Source organism: Suricata suricatta, chromosome 2 (genome assembly GCF_006229205.1).
Source record: "Suricata suricatta isolate VVHF042 chromosome 2, meerkat_22Aug2017_6uvM2_HiC, whole genome shotgun sequence".
NCBI lineage: Eukaryota > Metazoa > Chordata > Mammalia > Carnivora > Herpestidae > Suricata > Suricata suricatta.
In genome coordinates this window covers 125220021-125232352 of record NC_043701.1, presented here as the reverse complement: position 1 = coordinate 125232352, position 12332 = coordinate 125220021, and the positions used below count along the sequence as shown (strand labels likewise).

General features: G+C 32.4%; 1 protein-coding gene across 1 annotated transcript in view; it reads left to right on the top strand.

The window, feature by feature from the left end:
* The window catches only part of RTKN2 (rhotekin 2), a 71429-nt gene that overhangs the window by 9430 nt on the left and 49667 nt on the right, over positions 1 to 12332 (top strand). Inside the window, exon 3 of the mRNA XM_029931741.1 lies at positions 10399 to 10457. Coding sequence (XP_029787601.1) covers positions 10399 to 10457 — 59 coding nt within the window. The remainder of the gene's footprint in view (positions 1 to 10398; positions 10458 to 12332) is intronic.

Below are 12332 nucleotides of genomic sequence, written 5' to 3'. Positions count from 1 at the left end.
TATCTTGAATAAAGTTATGTAAATTATGCCTTTTGATTAGTCAAATATTTACCAAATATCTACTACGTGTAGAACAATTATCAAGTACTATGCTAGTGTGTACAAATTCAAAGAACAGAATTTGTCAAAATATGAGAATATTTGTATATTCAGAAGTCAGATATTTTACCTTTAGAGACTCAGTAGTCTCTTCCTTTGCTTGGCTTTGGTAGTCTTTGAAGTAGAAAAATGCTCCATTTTTATATTGCTATCAGTGTTAAAACAGCATATCAATGAGCCTACTGCTTACCATTAGTCTACCTTCTCTAAACTTTTACTATAAAATATAAACAAATATAATTTTTAGCTTTGTTAAATAAGAATCAAATCAGGATGAAATGGAAGAATTGGGTCTGAATCTTCTAGAATCATGAAGGATGGTTAGAGTTTGGTTGGATGAGTAGGAAGACAGTAGCATTTCAAGAAAAAAAATAGTGAAATAAAAACTCAAGGTGAAAGATGACCATGAATTATTTAAGAGCAGTGAAGAGATGTTTGGTTGAGGCTGAAGAAGAAGCCAAAGTTGAAAAGCAAGGGGATAGCAAGATTCAAGAACGTTTAGAAGGTTAGCTAGCAAGTTAACAGTTGTTAACTGACGGACTTCTAAGTGCCAGGTATGTGAAGGGTGCATAAGTATCACAGTGTAAACTGAGAGAGGTAGAAACCTCTTTTTTAACTTCCTAACATTCATTTTGTCAATTTCTTATATATTCTTAGGTTCTGACTTTTGTTGGCCTCTGTTTGCTCTGTTACAGATTGTCATTTCTTATTCCCTACTTTGTTCAGTTTATTAATCAACTTTTTACTATGAAATTTCATATGTCAAAAGAATAGTATGATAAAAATGGTAAGAATAGAATATTCTCTACCTAGGTGAACCATTAATAGTTTACCATATAGTTTATCTACTCACCCTCTCTGTCTTTGTACTACATGCACACACATTCACATGCATACGCATACATGCACGTGCACAAACATACATTTTTCTTTTTTTGTGTTGATCCATTTGAAAATAAGTTGCTGACAACATGGCATGTACATCTCAGTGTACTCAGTGTACATTCTACTATATAACCAAAATATGATTATCATATGTAAAATATTAACAATAACTCCATAGTAATCATCTAATATTCAATCTGAATTTACTTTCAACTAGTTGTTAAAATCCTTTCTAGTTGTTTTCCTAAAAGCCGAATTCAATTAAAGTTCATGTAATACATTCCGTTATGTCTCTTTAGTTTCTTTTAATCATTTTACTTTTTATAAAAACTCCTTGCTATTAATGCTTTGAAGAGTCTACACTTCTAAAAAATGTCCATTATGAATGTCCTGCATTTTGTATTTATTTAATTGTCTCATTATGGTATTATTGAACCTTTTATCCTATTTCCTTTTTTTGTTGTACCTGGAATTTGCATTTAATGGCTTATTAATAAGACTTAGGTTAAACATTTTTGGGGCAGGAATTGTTTTAGTGGAGGTTAGGCAAGACACATGCTGCCGGTGTGAGTGTGGAGAGATCATACCTGGTTTTACCATTCTGTGTGACACAGTTGATTCCTTGGTTTGGAAGGAAGTTGCCTGGTTTCTCCTTTGTGATGGGTTTTCCTTTGCAATTCACAAGTAACCTGTGGGACATTATATTGTGTTATCTGTTATATTCTGTTAACTAACTAGCTTTCACTTAGTGGATTTGTCCACTTGTGATCCTTGCCTACATTATCATAATGGGATTTGCAGATAGTAATTATCTAACCCTATTATTTTTATATACTTTTAGCTAATCTTCTATAAGAAAGGGCATTCCTCTCCTCTCTCTCCCATTGCTTCATGGATGTTATTTATTCAGTGTATTATATCATTTATAGTCATTAATCTTTTTGATAGATAAATTGTCTGAAATTTGTTTGATGGAAGTTCCTTCAGAATAGCTTCTTTATTCTTTTGACTTGCCTCAATTAGTCTTTAAGAACTTCCTTACTTTCTAGCACAAAAAGATGACCTAGACTTGTCTTGTATTTTCTGTGCCTTATACCTGGAATCAGCCATTTGTCTAATGAGTCCTGTTTCCCTTTAATGGTAAACGGTATTTTGAAATCAAGATCTGGGCAGCAGGTGTACTCATTGCTACTGGGGATCACTGCTTTTAGACCTTTTTAGTAGACATAGCTATGGAAGAGACTTTTTAAAAAATTATTAATTTATGGGATGCCTGGATGACTCAGTCAGTTAAACATCTGTCTCTTGATTTTGGCTCAGATCATGATCTCACAGTTTGTGGGTTCACGCCCCCGCTGTTAGACTCTGCGCTATGTCCACTGCACTTGAAATTCTCTCTCCCTGCCTCTCATTTCATGCACACATGCTTTCTTTCTCTCTCTCTCAAAATAAATAAACTTAAAAAAATTTAAAAATTATGAGTTTGGGGGAACATGGGTGGCTCAGTTGGTTAAGCATCCAACTTTGGCTCAGGTCATGATCTTGTGGTTCATGAGTTTGAGTCCCATGTTGGGCTCTGTGCTAACAGCTCAGAGCCTGGAGTCTGCTTTGGATTCTGTGTCTCCCTCTCTCTCTCTGCCCTTCCCCTGTTCGTGCTCTGTGTCTCTTTCTCAAAAATAAATAAACATTAAAATTTTTTTTTAAATTATGAGTTTATATTGATATTTGTAGGTTTTAGTTTTCTTCAGTTATTTTATATTTTTGTCTCTTTGTTATTCTGAAAATCTTAATTCCTAATAACAGTAATCCTGTTTCCTTATTTGTTTAATAATGTGATTATATAAAGTAGTTTCCCAATTTTAGTATCAGTATGATTACAGACCTCGGCCAGTTCAGGATTTCTTTGCAGTTTTTTTCCAACATAGAGATATTATAAAAATTTTCCAGCATACAAAAAGATTGAAAGACTTGTGCAATAGAAGACTCATATACCCACTACTTAGATTCTACAATTACTATTTTAACTATATTTTCTTTTATTCTAAATTCATCTGTCCATCAGTTCATCTTATTTTTTGTGACGCAATTCAAAGAAAGTTCTTTTTGTGTGTGTGTCTGTATGTGCAAACATGTCTGCATTCCTGTGGATAGACAGGAGATCATGATTAAGTTCCTTAAAATAATCTTTTTCTTTCTGAATAGTTATCACTTTTATAAACAGTCATCTGGTGTTTCAATTTGAGTTTGCCTTTTTTTTAACCCTTGGAATAAATGATACTTTTTGGATATGTCGTGTTTCTTTTTCCCCAACTCCTAATTAGTAGTATCTACCTCTGCCCTACTCTAAGAGGCAACCATTGTTAACTAATTTTTTTTCCACCATAGACTTTTCCTGTTGTACAACTTAATATAAATGCAGTTGTTCAGTATGTATTCTGTTTTTTCCTTCAGCATAATACTTTTGAGAGTCATTATGTAACTAGCATGTATCAGTGATTTGCTCCTCTTTATTGATAAGTAGTATTCCATTGTCTGAATGTGTTCCCTTCTAGTGTTGACTCTTCTCTGGCTTCTTACTTTTGGCTGCTTGCCAGTCCCTTCAGGTAGTTGTTTTTCTAAGTAGTTTTTCCAGACTTTATATTGTTTTCTATGGAAAACAGAAGAGGGGGACATAGAGTTTTTCTAATATGAGCTACTCTGACCTTAGCAAAAGAAGAATTCATTTTGTATCTTGATCAGATTTTTACTTTATCTTAAATATTTTATAATTTCTTTTTGAATATAGTTAATTTTCATAACTTTCATGGGATTTTTAAGTTGTTACATTTCTTTTTATCAAGGTACAAACCTTAATATGTGTTCAAAAGACATATGTTGCGGTTTTTAAAATATTCTACAGCCTTGCTTATTTTGGGGCCACTTGAACTGGACTGAAAGATAGGTTGAGATTTTTATTACCAAAGTTTTCCTGTCTTATCCCTTGTATATTTGGTACTTTCTGTTTTATGAAACATTTGGTATCTTAGCACTTGTTACTCACATATTGTCAATTGCAGCCTTTAGCATTATTATCAAGTGTTCTTTTGTTACTGTTGTTGCATAGTGCTTGTCACATAGACTTGAATTCTGGGGTTGCCTGATAACAAGATCCTAACCCTAGGCATTTTTAGTGTTTGCATTTGTTGATTTATCTCTACCTATTTCTTTATTTTAGTTAGCCTTCCTGAATCATTTTGTTAAAGGTGTGTTTCTTGTATTCATCCAGAGTTGCATTTTGTATTATAGATTTATCTGAAAATCCTTTAACTAGGGAATTTAAGCCTATTTGCATTTATATTACTGATATATTTGGCTTTGACTTTGTTATATTCTTTTATGCTGTATTAACTTATGTATGTTATAATTGTGGTTTGTCTTTTAGTATGGAGCCTATCTTCTCTGCTTTTTAAAATTTAACTTAAGAAGAGTTATTGGTTATTGTAGTTACTGGAACTTTATATTAAAAAAACTATATACTAGTAACTTTATAATGACTTTAGCTCTTTTTTTCCCCCCTACTTAGGCTTTTACTATTTTGTTATTCTACTTTAAATGATATTTTCACTTTTCGTCTGTGTGGAGATCAATGAGCTCATTTTATTTTTCCATTTTTTCCTTCTGTATCTTTCTATTTTAGCTTATTATTATTTTTTTAGGTTGTGTTAGTTCTCCTTTCGTGGAGTAGATAATATTTACATACTAATCTTGTACTCGTGTCTCCACCTTTGTTTTATTCTTTGATCTACTTTTAAACATGTATACTGTTCACTACCTGTCCATTTGTTGTGCTTTCCAAAATCATATCTTGTTTGGAGGAAGTTTATGATCTAGTAGACTTCTCAATGTAAGTATAGGTTTCTTCACATTCCTTTATGTTTAAAGTGCTTTTCTTTAGTGTTGGTCTTTAAAAGAATGGCTTGGCTGTATACAGAAATTCGTGGCCAATGCTTTCTTTCCTGAAGTTTCCTGAAAACCTTGCATCCCTGTTTTCTTATAAAAAAAAATCTATAATGTCTAATTTTCCTTGCTTTGTAAATGACTTGGTCTTTTAGTCTAGAGGCTGAAAATGGTTTTTGCTATCATAAAGTCTATAATTTTACTTGGGTATGTTTAACTGCTGACCATTTTGGCTCACTTAGGACCCTTTCGATATGTAGATTCAGTTCTTTTATTTTCACAGTTTTCTTGGAGTTAAAAGCCTCTAGAATAAAACACTAAGTATCTCCTTACTTTGTTTATCTCATTTAAGGACTCCAATTACACATAAGTTGGATCTTCTTTGCCTGTCTTCTATGTCTATCGCTTTCTCTTTGATATTTTTAAAATCTTTAACTTTCCTCTTTTTGTTCTTTTTATTTCCATCCATTGTGTCCTTTAATATCCTTTTAGTTTTATGCCTTTATTCTTGGGCACCTTGTATTTTACTCTTCATTTTAGAAATGATTTTCTTTTTCTAATTTCTTCCTGTTCTTACCTCCTTTTTTCTTTTCTTTTTTTCTCTTTTTTGCATATTTACCTATTATTTGTCCTTTACTAGTCTGAGGTTTTATATTTTGGACTCATTACTTCTTTCACATTTGCAATAGCTTATTTACCTGCACTCAATTAATTTTGGAGTATCATACTTCTGTTACTTTATATTTTTGGAGACTGGTTGGTGGAATATTTTTATCAGCAGAAACATTTTGATGACTCCTATTTTTGTTTTATAGTAGCTTTCCATGGATGTTTGTGTCCTTTTCTTTGTCCCTAATTAAATATGTAACATGTAGAGTTTTGTTGGGCCAAATGATGATGGGTGGGCAGAAGGGCTTGCTTTTTTGTTCAAGAGTGTTTTCTATTATTCAAACTGTGAAGAGAAGTTTCTTTAATAAGTGATGACTTTGGGATGTTGGTTAGTTGGTTTTCTGATTTTTTGATATGATTTTGTTTCCTGGGATTTTTAACTTCAGTTGCTTTTTTCTTCTTCTTCCCCTCCCCCTTCTCCCCCTCCTCCTCCGCTTCCTCTTCCTCCCCCTCCCTCTCCCCGTTCCCTTCCCCCTGCCACTCCCATTCCCCCTCCTCCTTTTTTGGCACAGCCAAACCTTCAAAGGATACCTCCCTTGTTGTGTGTCTATCTTCTCCACAAGACTAACAACTTCTGAACCAGAATTCTTTTGGAGTCCTTTCCTTTCAACTACCCAGGAACCAGTGCTGTGGTATCCACCAGGTCTTATATCCATTGTCTTTTCTTCTAGGGGACACCAAAAATTGATACTGTGTTTTGCAATGGGTACTTGTCTCTTTCCTTGGGTAAGGTCTCCAGGAGCTCGCTTTGATGGTTTCAGTGGTTAATTTCTCCCATTTACATGTAAATATAATTTTTTTATAGTCTCTGTTTTCTAATTACACTGTGAGTATGGGCTATAGGTGATTTTATTTGCTTTCCTTGTTGATCTGAAAGCTTTTATAAGATACCTGAAGAAATTCAGATTTAACTGCCATTATCTTACAGGACTTGGGAAGTCATACTCTGATCACTTTACTAAATGCTTTAGTGCCTCTTCCATGTAAATTCTAAGTTAAATACTGAGGTGAAAAATACAGAGGATTACAGTAATCCTCAGTAATCCTTGTATTTGTGTAACATTTTTAAGAATGTCATAGATTCATTGAAAATATTATTTTACTCAGTATCTATGAGGGAGGTAGATGCTTCTATTTTACAGATGATGATGCTGAGCCTAAGAGGTTAATGGTAATTCTATCATATGACTAATTATTTATTGATTTATTTAGCTAATTATTATTAGGTTAAGATTCAAACGTAAGACTTAAGTTCCATCAAAATGGCCATTTATATTTCACTTCATTTAGTATTCACTAAACATTTATTGAGTGTCTTGAAGGTACTGGTGATTCAGCAGATAGACCAAAAAATTTCATATGCTTTTAGAGCTTACATTTTAGCAATAATATTCCCTCCTACCCAAACCTGCCAATATATTTCTTAATCCTGAAATATTTTATTTGGTTTTGTAAAAACAATATTAGTCAAAATAGTTTGTAATACCTCTTTATGTATATCATCCAACATAATTGTGATTTTAATAATGGCACAATAACTAGTTTTTTATACTCCAGGTGCCTAATTTATTGCGTATGTACTATAACTGAAAAAAGAAAAAGTATAGGTGGCAAATTAAAATCGTGTGCTCTTAGTATTTCTGCAATAAAACATGGTATATTAAAGACATAGCTGATTTTATTTTTTAAACTGTATATTGTTTGGCGTCTTGAAAGAGTCTCTTATATCATGGTTTGAAATAGAAACCTCATTTTTCCAATTTTAAGATACATATGAAATAATTTTATGCCACATAATTTTAGGATGTTTTAAAATTCCACACTAAGGCACTTCTGAATATTTTAGTTTTTACTTATTTGCATAAGATGGGAAGGATTTTATAGCATTCTTCCAAATAATGGAATCCCAGTTAGAATTCTTTTAGTGCTCATTAAGAAAATATAAAATACTTCCATCATTTTCTCATTATACCTTGTTAACTTTGGCAAATAAATGCTATTTTAAATTCTCATATTGAATAATATAAAATAGAATAATCTGTATTTACTTAGTCAATTTTAATACAGATTTTTGAGCAACAAAATGGTTGATTGGCACCCTCTGTTGGTCATTTTATTTACCTACAGGCAGAAATTAAGTAATAAAGCAAACTTAAAAGTTTGTCTTTCATATTTTTATCTCTTTTAAATTAGCCTTTACAACTCTTACCAAAATAATGCTCTAGACTAGGCTTATAAGAATAAGGTATGCTATTATTTAGCTGTGCTTCTGCTTAGATAATTTTGTGGTTATTTACTTTTTCCTCAAGTTGGCTCTCTAATTGTGGCATTTAGAATTGGCATTAACATTGCAGATTTTCAAGCAAGTATTTATTTAACTGTAGCAAACTATTAGCTACAGTAGCACATTATTAAACAGAGAATGTTTAACAATTTTATTGTCAATTTGGATTAATTAGAAAAACATCACATTTTAGCATCCTAAATAACAGTTTGAGGGGTTATTTGCATTGAAAATAATTCAAGCTTCAGCACAATGAAGCTGAATTACTTCAGTGTGTCTCATTTTTAAAAACATAGACTTAATTATTCTATAAGATTATATGGTTAAATGGATTTATATTATAATTTGATAATATTTGTGTATAATAACTTTGTTGGCTGGCCCTGGAAATGCCTGCACAAGCAATTTGTAATTACAGGGAGGAAAGCTGCCAGGTGGTTGAAGAGTTTGGAGGGAAAAAAATTTTTTTTATAAATATTTAGCAATTTGCTTTTGGTAGTTCTAATATTTCAGAATTTCACTTACCTGCTAAAGCATTAAGTTTAATCCAATTTAGTAATACCTAATGGATCTCAACTTTAGTGTAATCAATGACCTATTCCATAATACTCAGGTTACTCACCAATATTAGAGCTTGCTTGTATATTTTCACCAAAATAAATATCTTGGGAATTTATATTATGCATTGCTTTTATAGAAGGTGCTTTTAGAAATAGTACTTAAAAATACCAGCCAACTGTATATTGTACTCTTATACCAACCTGAGGAAATTGATATTTGTGTTGGATTTCTAGTGTGCCTTATGGTAGGCTATTTGACCAAACTTTTTGCTCTGTGATGAATTAATAATTAGCAAGCTAATGTTCTCCAGTATGACAAACTAAACTTGAGTATAAAATACTGAACTTGACTCTTCTTAAACTTATGATTTAATGAAACAATCAATGAATACTTTTATTTTTTACTTAGTGAATTCCCTATTTTAACTTAAATACTAGTGTGACCGTAAAGTAATTAGATAGTATCCTGAGAATTTATGGTTTTAAATCTACAATATTACTTTAGTTATACTTCATATATAGTTCTAAAAATATTATATACATGTCTTATGTAAGTTCATCAGTTTAAGTACATCAGTATATTATTTCAGTGCATTTGGAATATATTTTGCCTAAAATGCTTATATGCTTTTAGAGAGAGCAAGAGAAGTAGACTGATATATTTTGTTTTTAAATTTTGGCATATGATAGTGAATATCTCTGCAATCTTTTTAACGAGCCTACTGAAATGCAATGAGATGGTATCATACTCTTCTGAAAATTAGTTACACTTCAAAATCTCACCCAATCTCCAAAAGCTCTCTTAGAATGAAACGGTATTCAAATGTAAAGTTTTTATCTATCACATATTTGAAGTACCTAATTAAATTAGCCAGTAGCTAATTAGCTAACCAAATTAAGTGGAGACAAAAAAAAATGTGCAAAGAATAGTCTTGGAAATATTGTCCCAGAAATGGAAGGCTAATTTTTTTTAAGGTTTATTTATTTTGAGAGAAAGAAAGAGTGGAGGAGAGGGAAAGACAGATGGGAAGAGAGAATCCCAAGCAGGCTCCATACTGTCAGCACAGAGCTCAATGGGGGCTCGAGCTCACAAACCATAAGATCATGACCTGAGCAGAAGGCAGGTGCTTAACTGACTGAGCCACCCAGGCGTCCTGGAATGCTAATTTCTAAATGCAGGATATTAGGAAACAGGATATTGGAAAATATTCAAGGGATTGATTTGATTTAGCAGTATATAACTATTTTGAATTTTTTTTTTATCATAGTGTATTCTAAAGTCAGATCTGGGAGTTTCTATATACCTAGTATTTTACTTGATATTTTTTTCTATTGTCATGATAATGTTTTCCTCTTCATGTTTTATTCTCTCTGCAGAGCCACTTCCTCCCTTTTGCACCCAAGCTAATTTATTCTTTTAGTATGTAGTTTCTTCTGAATTTCCAGGAAATGATATATTATTGTATATAAATGTGTAGCAGAGAATAGTTTTTTTGACATTTGTTAAGTTTTTATAAGGATATAGTACTCCTGAGCATCAGTTCATGGCTGGGAAAGCTCTTTAACTTTTTTGGGCAACTATAATGTGGTAAGCTAGAAATACAATTTATGAAGTGGTGATCCAAGGTACTACACTTCCGGGGACCCAGACAAATATTGTGCATCTTGCTTATAAATAAGTGTTCACAAAAGACTTTCATGGTAGAGTAAGCCAGTATGTATAATCATCAGGGAAATGTAAAGCTTATATGAAAAATCAGAGAGTGCCTGTACGCATTTCTCCTAAGGCCGGCTACTTGGTGACTAAACATCTTGAAGTTTGAGTTAAGTAGTTTATATTAACTAGATGTCATTATTATTTATGGATATATGCCTGCTTTTAATATTGAGGAATTTGTGAAAGATTATTAAAACAATACTTACTAGAAAAGATCTCTTTTTCATTAGGTTTTTTCCTTTTGACAGTGATATGAATTTTGAAAATAAAGAACGAACAGCATGTAAAGGAAAGATCGCCATATCAGGTATGCTGTAGGTGGGTTGTTTTTATATTGCTGAATAAATTCTATAAAATACCTTCCTAGAACTGGTTGGATTAATTCCCTGCATCCATTCTTTTCTTTCATTATATTTTGCATGCCTCTATCTATATTTGTTCTAAAACACTGTTTTTATCATTATGCTGTACTTTTGTGTCAGACTTTACAGTTTGGAAAAGCTGTTCGATATGTATTACATATATTATGCAGTTTTCTCTTTAGTGTAGTTTTGTGAAATAGGTAGCATAGTTCTCTTTTTCTAGATTCAGAGATCAAATAGCTTCCTATAAGTAGTTGCGCTGGACTGCAAACTCAGATCTTTGACACTCTGTTCCTTTTCTGGTTAGAAGTCTCACTAATATTTTTAATGTTTGTCCAGGCTAGAAGCTACATGGGGGTTGGAGCTGTTGGTCTTGTCCATCACTCTATACCCCGAAGCCAACACTGTACTTACGTGTAGCAATTGCTCGTTGATGTTGATTGGATAGATGACGGTTTCTTGGTTTCTGTAGGATAAAAACCAAACTTTCTTCTCCCCCAGAGTTTTTCATTCTGACCCAATTCTTTCTAGCCATATATTCTACTTCTGTACATAAACTGTCTGCTTTAGCCAGACATTTCTCTCCCTGTTCTGTCAATACACTGCCTGCTTCTGACACCCAATTAGCTCTTGAAATAACTATAGTATCTTCAGGATCTGTTTGCCCATCTATAAAGCCTTCCCTGTTATCATTCCAGCTGGAAATGAGGTTTTCTTTCTTTGAGTTCCTAACGCAGATAGAAGACCCTTTACCACTAGATGGCACTTAATGCTGTGTTGTCTCAGTTTCTCCAAGTGTTAAGATTGAAATGAACACAAGGCTGACTCGTGTACACTAGTTAGATAATGTACCTTGTACAAATATTATATCATCAGTACATTTTGGGTACAGCAGACCTCCATCAGCCCTTAAGTAATATAATAAGTAGCTTGTTTCATTGGCCAGAAGCCGTGTTCTCTTAGCTCCAGGGAACATGCTGCTACAGCTCAGGCTCTCTCGCCCAAGGAACTGTTTATAGAAATGTCTTTATAGATAAACAAAATTCTCATGCAGGAAGGATAGATCTGGACTTCATAGGATGTAATTGTCCTAAATCATAGGAATTGCCCCCACAAAAAATTCTTCAGAAAAGTAACCATGTAAAAAGCTGTTGCCTGTTTTATTTATATTCATGTTTTCATCTTTCCAATGATAAGACTGGAATAAAACATACTTTATACCTCCTTATATGCTTTTGATGCCAAACACAGTACTTGTACATAGTAGTTGTGCACTATGTTCAATACATTTTAATGTGAATAAATAAAATGTTACAGATCTTTAAGGGAGATTTTTTAAAAATACTTAAACATAATCCTCTATTTCTTGCTTCTGATTTAGTGCCAGTAAGTACACAAATGAGATATGTTAAATTGCTCTAGAAGATTCAAATGACATGATAGAATTAACATCTATTGACATCTTATAATAGTTTATTGGCTACAGCAACTCATGAAAATAGCACTTACTGTACATTTAGAAGAGTGCCAAAGTAAAAGCATTTAAAATAAGAGACAAAACTATTTTCCTGACCACAAATACTTCAGTGTAGAAATTAAACTTATTTCTGCATGTGTTCCTTCTTTCCAAAAGATAATTTAAAATTAACTTAAGGAACTGGAAGTCTTAGAAAATTACATATGTAATTTCTTTTCATCTTTGCCTAGCCTTAATTATATCTTGTCTGTATATTTGTAAAAAATTTGTTTAAGAAAATGATGAAAATTAAAAACGAATTCACCTTTATAAATCCATTTTCTTTTGACATTGGGATGAAAAT